The sequence below is a fragment of the Gobio gobio genome (assembly GCF_949357685.1).
Source record: "Gobio gobio genome assembly, chromosome: 6".
NCBI lineage: Eukaryota > Metazoa > Chordata > Actinopteri > Cypriniformes > Gobionidae > Gobio > Gobio gobio.
In genome coordinates, this window is record NC_137102.1 from 10,824,075 (window position 1) to 10,836,836 (window position 12,762).

The 12,762-nt window shown below is 39.1% G+C and overlaps 2 protein-coding genes across 4 annotated transcripts in view; one reads left to right on the plus strand and one right to left on the minus strand.

Moving 5' to 3' along the window:
* The first annotated feature begins 399 nt into the window (after positions 1-399).
* On the plus strand, positions 400-8,264 carry toe1 (target of EGR1, exonuclease). 2 transcript variants are annotated; one of them, XM_079819231.1, is made up of 8 exons: positions 411-585; positions 815-938; positions 1,044-1,084; positions 1,195-1,291; positions 2,597-2,755; positions 3,071-3,330; positions 3,424-3,586; positions 7,381-8,090. In XM_079819231.1, the coding sequence occupies exons 2-8, from the start codon at positions 825-827 to the stop codon at positions 8,023-8,025; spliced, it is 1,479 nt and encodes a 492-aa protein (XP_079675357.1). In that variant the 5' UTR covers positions 411-585; positions 815-824; the 3' UTR covers positions 8,026-8,090. The 2 variants fall into 2 exon arrangements, with proteins under 2 accessions (XP_079675356.1, XP_079675357.1); XM_079819230.1 differs by having other exon boundaries at positions 400-938; positions 7,381-8,264.
* Positions 8,250-12,762, minus strand: part of tesk2 (testis associated actin remodelling kinase 2) — a 44,756-nt gene continuing 40,243 nt past the window's right edge. For both annotated transcript variants that reach the window (XM_079819228.1, XM_079819227.1), the window contains exons 10-11: positions 11,951-12,092; positions 8,250-10,238 (exon numbers count right to left, since the gene is read on the minus strand). In XM_079819228.1, the coding sequence (XP_079675354.1) occupies positions 9,319-10,238; positions 11,951-12,092 (1,062 nt within the window). In that variant the 3' untranslated portion in view covers positions 8,250-9,318. The remainder of the gene's footprint in view (positions 10,239-11,950; positions 12,093-12,762) is intronic.

Consider the following 12,762-nt stretch of genomic DNA (forward strand, 5'->3'; position numbering starts at 1 on the left):
CAGAAGGTAATATATATATATTTTTTCGCGTTATGCTTTTTTTTGCAGCTAAAAATTACAATAAGGCAGGCAATAATACAAACCCATATAAGGTTCTTAAAGAACAGAACAGCGCACAACTAAGCTATGTAAAAAGGGAAATGAAATAGAAAGAGATAATAATAATAGAAACATTTATAAAATAAGCAGCTTATATGTCTTCTGGTAATTTACATTTCTTCTATAAACGAATAATCTTCTTCCAATTTTCAGTTTTAAAATTATGAATTATTTACAGCAAATCCAAAATTCGTTATTCTTGACTTGTGAATGTTTTGAGAGCTATTTAAAGTGAATAGTTTTTAGATAATGTATTATATATTTATGCAAAAGTAATGCTCCAGTCCAGTAGGTGGACACGCACATTATTTGCACACACCGCCATAAAACGTAGAAGAAACTCCAACCGGAAAGAAAATATACACTCACATGTTACACAGGCGATTGAACTCATTACAGTTATAGGAACACATTCACAAATTTGACGTTTAAAATAGTAACAGTCGGGGAAAGGTGAAAGTAAAACAATTATTATAATGCTACCAGGTACATTATAGATATATTCAGTTGTGTTTTGTTTAACTTACTCGCTCTGCAATGACATTTTCTGCACGTCTACAGTATCTGCATTGACAGCATAATAATAATAATAATAATAAAAAACTTATATATGTAACAACGGTGACGTAGATAGTTGACTTTGATTTGAGAAATAAGTTAGTTTGAAGAAAATCGCTGTCTTCAGCTGATGTGTGGTATTGGTTCATTTATCTAGTAGATTTAAAATGTCATCCTCAATGATAGTCCCAGTGATAGATGTGCAGGGAAACAATTTTAAGGAGTTATGGGCAGCAATGGTGTTAGCCATTAAAACATCTTCATTCATCGCCATTGATACGGTGAGATAAAACACATTCTCTATTCAGAAATTGAACCGAATGAGAAAAATAACGTGTTTACTACCCGCATGGAACAAGCTGATTCATGTGTGTGGTCTCTTTTAGGAACTGAGTGGTCTTGGATCAAGGAAAGCTCTTCTGGCTGAGTATGTTCATGTTGTGTGATTAACATATTCTTATCTAGTATCATCAAGGACTGGAAAAGTGGTAAAGGTTTTTTTATTTATTTATATATATTTATATTTTGCCTTCAAAGATCCATTGAAGACAGATACAAAGCCATATGCCATGCAGCCCGCACACGTTCGATACTTTCATTGGGGTTTGCTTGTTATAAAGAGCTTGAGAACAAGGTAAGGATCTTTGTTCATTTATTTTCCCGTTGAATATGTAAACCAGGGCTCCTCAAATCCATCCCTGGAGGGCCACTGTCTGGCAGAGTTGAGCTCAAACCATGATTTAACTCACTTACCTGCAATTTTCTAGTACTTTGGCTAGCTTGTGTAGGTGTTCCTGATTAAGCCGGGGACACACTTAAAGGGTTAGTTCACCCAAAAATGAAAATTCTGTCATTAATTACTCACCCTCATGTCGTTCGACACCCGTAAGACCTCCGTTCATCCTCGGAACACAAATGAAGATATTTTTGTTGAAAGCTGATGGCTGAGAAAGGCTTCAGATAGGCCTCCATTAGCATTCAGTACACTCCCAAGACCCATAAAAGGCACTTAAAACGTTGTTACAAAGTCCATCTCACCACAGTGACTCTACAATAATTTTACGATGCGACGACAATAGTTTTTGTGCGCAAAAAAAAATCAAAATAACACCTTTATCCAGCTTGTTATTGTCTTCCGTGTGTACCTCCACAGCGCATGCGCGAGAATATGACGCAGATCCGGCGCTCGGACACATGACCCAAAAGCGATTTGTTTACAAGCAGAGGAAGACGCACGTGTCTCAGCTGTTGAATTCTACATTGATCGTGCTTTAGGTCTCAGCGTAGTTCTCAAAATGGGGCTTAAGTGTGCATTTCATGGATTCCCGAACGCTGGCGCTACGTCATATTCTCGCGCATGCGTCGTGGAGGCACACACGGAAGACAATAACAAGCTGGATAAAGGTGTTATTTTGATTTTTTTTTTGCGCACAAAAACTATTGTCGTCGCATTGTAAAATTATTTTAGAGCCACTGTGGTGAGATGGACTTTGTAGCGACGTTTTAAGTGCCTTTTATGGGTATTGGGAGTGTAAATGTACTGAATGCCAATGGAGGCCTGTCTGAAGCCTTTCTCAGCCATCAGCTTTCAACTAAAATATCTTCATTTGTGTTCCGAATATGAACGGAGGTCTTACGGGTGTCGAACGACATGAGGGTGAGTAATTAATGACAGAATTTTCATTTTTGGGTGAACTAACCCTTTAATGATTAGCTGAAACATTCCAAGACTGAACTGAACACACTATATGATTTTTAATGCTGACTGTAAACACAGACTATCAAATTACATTCATAATCAACCTTACAATCGCTACGTGTGTCCCCGGCTTTAGGGTGGAAACTAAACTCTGCAGGGCAATGGCCCTCTAGAACCGGATTTGAGGAACGCCGATGTAAACGGACATTGCATTGATTCTTGTGCATCTTCTGTTTCTAGGCTGAGCGCACATACATGGTCCAGATTTACAATCTAACCTTGCTTTGCTCAGAGGAATACATCATTGAACCTCAGTCGGTGCAGTTCCTCGTGCAACATGGATTTGACTTCAACAAACAATATGCTGAAGGCATTTCTTATTATAAGGGTAATGATAAAGTGAGTATGATTGAGCTTTTTAAGAAAAACGAAAGAATGTTTCATCAAGATGTAGAGCAGGGGTCTCCAAACTCAGTCCTGGAGGGCCACTGTCCTGCAGTGTTTAGCTCCAACCCCAAATAAACACACCTGAACCAGTTAATCAGTGTCTTACAAGGCCCTAGCAAAACACTGATTAACTGGTTCAGGCGTGTTTAATTGGGGGTTGGAGCTAAACTCTGCAGGACCGTGGCCCTCCAGGACTGAGTTTGGAGACCCCTGATGTAGAGGGTTCAGGTTTAGAGACTCAATTAGGTGTGTTTGTGCTTCTTTTAGGGAGGTGATGCCCATGGGGTAAACATGCGGTCCTTGTTCGTAGAACTGCTTAGGGCCGACAAGCCCTTGGTGGTCCATAATGGACTGATAGACATGGTCTTCTTGTACCAGTGCTTCTATGCCCATTTACCTGAGCGACTGGGCACCTTCACTGCCGATCTGTCCCAGATGTTTCCCTCAGGCATCTATGACACCAAATATGCAACAGAGTATGAGCTGCGCTTTACAGCCTCATACCTGGAATATGCCTACAAGAAGTGGTATGTATAATGCCTCAATATGCCAAAAGTAAAAAAAAAATGTACATGTCTGTTCAGTACCTAAACTTTAAGGTTTTTTCTTTCCCTCCACAGTAAGCTGCAAAATAGCAGAGACACTGAAGGAGGTGGTAATGGGAGTCGCGTGTTCCTAGAGTTTTGTAAATATACAGGCAACATGGAGAGCTACATCGACTACAGGCCTTGCTTGGACAACCAGAATCAGGATGGTGCCCTCAACATCTGCATTCAGTTCTCTGTGAGTTTTCAACCACTGTTCAAAATGTTTGGAGTCAGTAATGCTGCGTTCACACCTAACGCGAATAGGGATGAAACGGTATGGAAATTTAACATCACGATTATAGTGACCCAAATTATCACGGTTATCAATATTATCACGGTTTTGTTCAAGTTTTATATTTGAAAATCAACAAACAAACTAAAGCAGCTCTAAGCACTTTTTTAAGCAAGATTCTCTGGGATTTCCTTCCTTATAATGGCCGTCGTCAATAGCAACGCATAAATAATAATAATTTCTCGTAAATATAATCTCTAATATTATCTCTGTAAATATATTCTCAAGCAATATTCTCATCAGTGTTCAGCAATGATGCATTTAAATCTAGCATGTTTTGTGTAAGAGCCCAAACAGTATCCTAGTGAAATAATGCATATCCATATTTCCATATGATTTGACAGTTTATTTGATTAAATATCAAAATGTGTGCATCATACCTGACACCTAGATGAACACTTTACAGTCAGTTTTATGACTGTCATTCTCTTCAAATGCTATTGAAGTTTCAAACGCGTATAACGTTACCAATGTTGTGTGTAACTTTAGAGACGGTCCCTAAATTCGCCAACTTTATGCCAGTCATATTAGATGCGCTGTGGTTATGCTGTGTTTTTTAAAACTATTTTCGCTGCTGAAATAGAACAAAAACAGTCAATCACTGTATGATGAATGAATCTCCTGCGTACATCACACACATTCTCTGCTTTTAGTGTAGATTTCAGCGTGTGAGCGGCGCGCGCTCTGAACAAAACTCCGCTAATCTGAACGCCTCTGATTATGAGACATTGCATTCATAAACTCAATATAAACACGTGTTATTGGTTATAATGCGCAACGCGATTATAACAGATGGCTTTTGAGAAGACTATAATAAGTTCAACAGCCAGAGTGACTAGTGTGCAGCCGAAATAACGTTATACCCGCAAATGGCGGTTGTTAATGTCAAGCCCTGATTATTATCCCTTAAATGCCACCCTAGTCTTGTCTGAATTTGTTCGTTCGCTTCACGTTATTATTTCCCAGACGCAGTTTTGCTATTGAGGTCAAAGTCCACTTGCCTTGCGTTCATAGTTTTGAAGTGTTCCCTCTATTACAGTGACTTTCTTCTGGCATGTTCTGCAGACAGGGTGACCATCTTCGATTAAGTTTCCCTCCAGACTTTTGTAAAAGCCAAAATATGACCACACCTCAGATTTGGTCCTTTTAGAAATCTGAAAAATCTCCCGGCGCTGTCACTGCTTTCTGCCATTTCTTCTCATTCAGAAAACAGCAGTGCTGCGCCAGACTGACGCTGACTGGACAAGATTTACCGCGAGTTTTAAAATCGTGATAATCACACGCGGTTTTAATGATAATTCAATTTTATACGATATTACTAACCGTCACAAAATTTAATCGTGGTTTATCGTGAAACCGGTAATTGTTTCATCCCTAAACGCGAATAGAGCGTCGGGAGCGAGTGATTTCAATGTTAAGTCAATGGAAAGGCGCGTTGACGCGCGTCTGGAGGTCCTGCGGCGCGATGGACGTGATTCCGCCTCATTCGCGCATCCAGTTCGAATTTGACGCGAATTGTCTTGCGCGATAAGCCTTGTTTATACTCGACGCATCCGCACAAGCACGAGGGTGCGCGCGGCAAAAATGACGTCAATGCGGAGTGGGCGGTCATGCACGTTGGGTGCGCAAGACCCCATTTCGCCTGGCGGTGTGCAGCGCATTTTTTGTAACAGCGCGCGCGACTCAGCATCCGAAGAGTTCTAGGCGAATCTTGCCGAGCATGATGTCTCATCACACTGGCACCCAGTTTACACATACAAATGAGTTGCTTATATTTACAAAATGAGCCTACAAAAGCAGAAATAAGCTCTTTTAAATAAAGATCCATGTTTAATTAAAAAAAAAATCACGAAACTAAATGAAAATGTTTTGTGAAATTATGAAATATTTAAGAGATCGTTAATTTAGTTGTATACATGTGTGCATATATTTTATTCTCATGTCACAAGTAATATCAAGGTTTATTGAGTTTTACACGATTCTTTTGTAGTGTCGTTTTCGGTGAAGTGTACTAAAATAAATATCACCTGTGTACATTAACCCACTTCTTCTCGGCGCTGTTTCCTGATGGTTTATAGAACAATTATTCCGAGTCGCCCTCTGTCGTTTCAAAGAATAGCACAACAGCGAGCGCGTCGAGTATAAACGCCTCGTCCGTTTGGAGAGGAGCGCGCGCAGTCAGCGGAGGCTCACGCTGCAGAGCCAGGCAAAAGTATAAACAAGGAATTTGCGTCTGACGCCCGAGTAGAAAAATGTGTACTTTGGCGTCAATTCGCGCCGCGTTAACCAATCAGGAGCCTGCTTTCTGCTGTCACGTGGTAAAGTGACGTGATGAGAAACCCTGCATAATTTAAAAATACTACTATTGTGTCACAAAATGTAGTTTTAAGACTTTTTCAGGTGAGAATGTAATTGTTTAAAGCTCAAATCTGTGGTTTCTTTATAAAGAGAGCGCCTATTTAAAAAAAATAATCTTGCGTTTTTGGAGTTGTGAGATCCAGGCGATCACCGGGCACTCAGCGCTCATTAACCCCGGTGAGAGCAGCCTTTCCTCGGCTAGTCCTTCTGACGTTTGCCGCTGGCTCTGATGTCCTGTAGTGGTTCGTCTTGTGTGGATCTAACGGGCGATCTTTGGTGTCATGAATCTATAATTTTGTTGTCTGCCAGATCGTTTTGACTGAGGGCAAAGATAAGTTTCATAACTTAATTTTTTAAGGATATTTAAATATTCATGCAGTGAAGATAATGTAGGAGTTGACTGGACCACATTTGTGTGGCTATTAATGATTCATATATATTTTTAATGAAAATGAAAAGAGGCAGAGTGGTGTTTTAAGACATTTCTCCTGGAGTGCCTTGAACGCGTCTATTTCGCTTCAAACGCTCAATTTATACGCACGTCCAATTCACTATGGTTGAAAGTGGACAAAAGAGAGAAGAATCCCTCGTCTACTAGTGATCGAATCGACTAAAACGCATCTCAATACCAGGTGCAAACAGGGCCTTCCAGTGTCCCTGTTACACATCTTACATGTACTACTATAGTAATAGTAAATTATTAATAATTACACGCAACTAACCCTAAAACTAACCTAATTATATAGTAAGTACGTTAATTTATATTAGTACTTATTTTTATAATTACACTATAACAAAGACACCTTAAAATAATGGCATCTTTTTATGGTCTCATCTTAATATTGATACCTCTGAAGTTTTCTGAGGTTAAAATGAGACATTTGTAGCAATTTAACATTGTATTTGAATGCCAATTTTTTATTTATCATTTAATGATGTTTAGTATTGTTTACAGAATATGATCTATTTTGTAATGTGTAAAATTACACATTACATAAATTGTTAAATTTAACAAATACATTTTATTAAATTGAAATAATTTAAATAAACCCATTATAATAAATGCAGAATTTACTTTTGCCTTTAGTGAGAAATAATTCTAGACAACGTTTCTGTCAATATTCCATCTGTTTTGTTTAAATGAGAGCTGTCTGTCTTTTTAATTTTTCCTTCTTTGAAGCCTTCATTTTCATGCTAAATAAAAAGCAGTGTATTTATTTTTGTGAAGATGTATATAAATACAAGTAATGAGAGGAGAGGTCTCACTTAAACTCACCCCTTCATGATCGTATTCCTTAAATTCTATATGCGACATTGCTAATTGTTTTCTGCTCTGCTAGGCTTATGGATGGTGTCCCAATGGCTCTCAGTGCACCATGTCACATGACACAGACCTCATAATCCAGCACGATGAGAAGAGCAAAGAAGACAAGAGGAAGAGGAGGAAGCGCAAGAACAAAAAGAACAATTCTAAAGGGGCCCCTGAAGCGTGCAGTTCCCCACAGGGCAAAAGATCATGCATTGAAGGGGCTGAGCTGGACCAGGCAGTGCCCATGTCTGAACCAGCACTCCCTGAACATCAGGAGACGATGGCGAAGGCTGAGCCAACAGATGCCACGCATTCGTTTGAACCTGGGAAAACAGCCAGCAAGAATGGAAATGAGGAATCTCAGCCAGAAGCATCTGCGAAAGCTCCTGATAGACCAGAAGTGAAGAAAGTTGAAGGAGGAACTCACAGAGCAGGATTTGATGCTTTCATGACTGGGTATATTTTCGCTTATGCCAGAAATCTGACAAAAAACACAGAAGAACCCAGCACTGCTCCTCTCATTCCCACATGTATCAATAAGCTGTTCCTCAGTGGCAAGTCTGTTCCTCTACAAGTAGCCAAAAGCACCTTCTCAAAGTCTTCAAAGGCTCATGTGCACAAGATGGACTACGTCTGGGGGAAAATCACTGCTGTAAAAACGGAAGGAAATGCATAAAAACCTTTGATTTTAAGATTTTGTGTACATTTTGGGACAAATAAAATCCAAGTTTTCCTTTTCTTAAAATGCCTGTTTTTTCCCCTTTCTGGTTTAATGTACATGTAGGCTGTATTCTTAAAAGTGTGCTAGACTGGATGGACATTATGAAAGAGCCATTAAAAGTAAGGATAATGATGGTTTAGGTCTACTACATGGTTAATGAACAGTAGCCACAATAAAAATCAGTAAGACATTTTGAATTTATTTTAAACAAATGGGAATACACACATGCATTTAATCAATTAAAGCCATATAAATGGGGAAAAGTCCTGATCTGTCTTTGGTAGAAATATACATCTCTCTCAATCATTTACAAATCTACAATCTAAAAGCGTTGAGAAAACAGTCAGGACCGAAAACGCAGAAAAATAGAGTTACTGATAAACTAGCAAGAACTGACCATGTACAGAAATATCTATTCATCATATCGTATAAACAACAACAGTTTAAACAGTTCACAGACAATGAAGACGGTAAAATTATTTTTTCTCCTTATAAATATCAAAATAAATCCTCTCTATAAAACTATCATGCCTTGGTTAAATTTATTGCATAGAAATGTAGTGACAAATAACAGATTAAAAACAAGTTCAAACCATTAACTTATTTCAAGTGCAATTACGATTTTAAGTAGATAGACATGGACTTCTTGTTTTTTTTTTGAAGACCTGAGAGGTCAAAGTGTGTAAATTGTCCTTGTTTTGCACACACCATTAGCATAGGATCAAAACGGGAGCTTTTAAGATGCGAGTCAACATGGAATGTTTGCTGCGGATTTTCGACAGGCCCATGCAGTGCAAAACGACACTCGAATCACCTTTCTCCAAGAGATTTCATCTTCATTAACTTTTGAAACGCATAGAAATGACCAAAGCTGCTCAATTAAATATACAATGGATACAGTTTGTGGACAAAACATAACATAAAAAAATAAACACAGCATTTGTGGTAACTATTGTGGTGCAACCATTAGAATGTATTATGCAGAAAAACAGAATGTGTCTCATCATTAGCCCTGTGTGAAGTGACATCCATTGCATCTCTCTGTTTGAGTTCTTCATAGTGTGATGGCTAACTTCTAACGCATGCACCGGATCAGTGTTTCACACCTCTGTTTCCTGCTCCCGTGTTCAGTCCAAGCCGCCATTTTAGCTTAAGTTACAAGGGTTTCCACCCCCCGCAAGGAACAACATACACAACTTATCATATTAAATATTGAACGAATCTCTGTTTGCGTGACCAAGCTCCCATCTAGATGTCACATCTGGAGATGCGGCCTCCTGAAGACGAGGCTTTGCAGGCTGTGAGGACTATCGGACAGAGTTCCTCAGGCTCCACAGACATGCTTAGCGTGAGCGAGTTTTTGTTGGGGATCATCATCATGCCATCCTGGTCTTCAGCCTCCATTTCCTCAAAGACGCCACCGAGGTTTCCGTTTTGCATCTGGCTGAGGATCGGGTCCTTATCATCTGCAGGGCTTCCTTTGCTGCTGGAGCAGTCCATGGCCTCTGCTTCTCCTCCATCAGAGGGTACAAGAAAAGACCAGTCCTCTGCCGCCTCCACTTCCTCCTCCTTGTCAGCTCGCGGCTTGTATGGTGGGATCTCGGTTACGGCGTACTTCTTAGCCCAGCTGCTCAGCGCTTTTTGCCGGCATTCGCCGCTGGGCTGTCCGGCCTCGCTCCTAGACATGGGGTGACATGAGAATAAGACTTCTGAGGGGGGCAGCAGGGGAGAGACAGGGAGTGAACGGCATTGGCGACCGGGCAGCTGCCAGGGCTCCGTCCAGGAGGTGGAGCAGTTGTTGCCAGAGGCACCAGTGTTGACGTTGGGATGAGGCTGGTATGAGCTTTGACTGCTGTGAGGCGAGTGCAAGTCAAACATGAGCGAGAAGACCGACTTGCTGGGCATGTCGTAAAACTTGATCTTGCCACCTTTTAAGTCCTCTCTGGCACTGAACGGGTTGACTTTTGGTAGCCCGTGTGTGAAGCCCTTAGGTCCTGGGTTGTAGTAAGGGTCCTGGACGTTCACTTTGCGGGCAGGTTTACGAGAGAAAATGTCGGACTGGCTACGGGAAAGCCAGATGTTGCGACGTGGACGGGGGGACTTGGGTGGAATCTTGTCATCCTGAAAACCAAGAGGATTTAATCTCTTTATTCCCTTTTCACATGGACCTAGAACAACAATAAGAGAGGTAGAGACCACATTAGAGTGTTTCTATGGTAATCTAGATTCTATATGATAACATTAGGCAGCGCATTAGGTAACAATATACAAGCAAGAATAGTAATTGTTGAAGATTGTTCATTGTTAATAGTAATTTCTATGTATATTAACGCATTTTAAAATCTTTTAATTAACATTAACCTTCACTACCATACAAATGTTTGGGGACACAAATTATTATTTTAATCTTACAGGCTAATACTTTTATTCAGCAAAGATGCATTAAATTGACAGTAAAGACATTTATTACCAAAGGATTTCCATTTAAAATAAATGTTTTTCTTGGGCTTTTTTGGGCTTCAAAAAATAAATTCACTCCCATTATAAAGCTTGGAAGAGCCCGGATATTTTTTTAATATAACTGTTTTTGGCTGAAAGAAAAAAGTCATAAACACCTAGCCTATGATGGCTTGAGGGTGAGTAAATTATGAGATAATTTTTCATTTTTAGGTGAACTAACCCTTTAATAAATTCTGTAAAAATAGATGTTTATTGTTAGTTCATGATGATACCAAATACATTACCTAATATACTGATATATATTGATTTCCTTGTCAAGTGTCAAATATAAAACATTGATCTATTAATGTGAGCATAATGACCAGCCAGAACAACACTGGCACAACTAATGGTATGAGTTTGGGGTGGGGCTAAATGTTTGTTGACCAATGACAGATGCAAGAAATGTTCAAACAACCGGTTTAAAAACAATATTTCTGCTAGTCACCAAACAGAACCAACACACTTGAGCTTTAATAATCTTGAACACTAGGGGGTGGCAAAATCTGTATTGTTCATTTGACTGAATATGTGCAAGGCAAAGAGCATGAATCAGATTTAACATATCAAAACTCAAAATACAGTGAACTGAAAAATGTACAGTACATGGAATACAAAATGTGCCTATATGCATTAAAACTTTTAAGAAAGTGTATTACAGTGTTGGCAGTTCAAAGGTTTGGAGCCAGTAAGATTTGATTAATGCTCACCAAGGCTGCATTTATTTGAAGTTAAACAGTAATATTGTGAAATATTATTTCACAATTTAAAATACTTTTAATATATTTAAAAATATAACTTATTCCTGTGATGCAAAGCTGTATTTTAAGCATCATTACTCCAGCCTTTAGTGTCACATGATCCTTCAGTAATCATTGTAATATGCTGATTTGCTGCTCAAGAAACATTTCTCAGTTGTGCTGTGATATGATATGAATTATCACTATACGGAAACTGGGCTGTGAGATTGCAAAGCAACGAGAGAAAAAGTAAAAGCTGTGCATTATAAGTAATCCCCATGAGGAAAGAACGTCCAATCCATAAAGCTCATAGACAGACAATGTTACTGTCTCCAATCCTGTTCGTTTTCCAGTCTCCTTGTTCTTAGAACTCATTGGCCCTGCGGTATTACATGGAAAGAGTGTGTTGGATGGTATGAGCAAAGCCTCAGGGGGCGGCAGGATGTACTAACACTCTGTCAAAGCAACTCACATCAAAGATGCGTTCAAAGCGCATCAAAGCTTTTGCTTGGTGCCAGAAATGGTGAACGAAATATTATGGAATGGACACCTATAGTTTTCATGATCATATCCACAGTTTGCAGGTTAGTCAAACGAATACTAGGAGAGAAATAAATGTGTTTGCTTAAATAAACACGCACCTTTAGGGATGTTTTTTTTCTCAACCTCTCCGGCAGTTAGTAGCATCCTCTCTCTCTCGGAATCATCAGCTTTCAGCTGTTTCTGGATTTCTTCCAGCCTCTTTACTAAATCTGTGAACGAGGGCCTGAGCTTTGGATCCATCTGGGATATATGTGGAGGCAACAAGAACATAAAAAATCATCAGCATCTAAATCTGGAGGAGCTCCGTGTTCTCATTTCTATTCTAAGAATGTTACACCGCACAGATATTATAGTTAGGGTTGGGTATATCGATTCCGATTCTTATCGATTCCTAATTTGGATTCCAAAAGGGTAAAAAACACATTTATTATTAGGCTATTATTGCAAAACATTTCATTGTGGCTGAATCCCATGAACAAAAATCAACAGGCTAGGAACTTTTGCCTATGGTTTAAAAATAACATATATTAAAAATATATAAATGTCAATCATTATCATATAATTAAAAAAAGAACAAATAAACAAATTAGCAATTGCACAAATAAATACAATTGAACAAAAGATGATTGAAATAAACATTTTCAGGTACAGAAACTGTAATCAAATGTAAAATAGCACTGCACTTTATTCAGGATTCCCACTCTTTCATGAACACCAGATTCAAGGACTTTTTAAAAGCACCTTTTATTTAAATCAAGCACAATAAATACCATAAAGGTGGGTGTGTTAATGCCAATCTGGACAGTATATCAAATACCTGCTGTACTGTACTAGGCCTACTGTGACTTTTTAAAAATCCAATGAGTAAAGAAGCTGGTGTACAAGAGCGAGCAAGTTTTAACGAGAGATG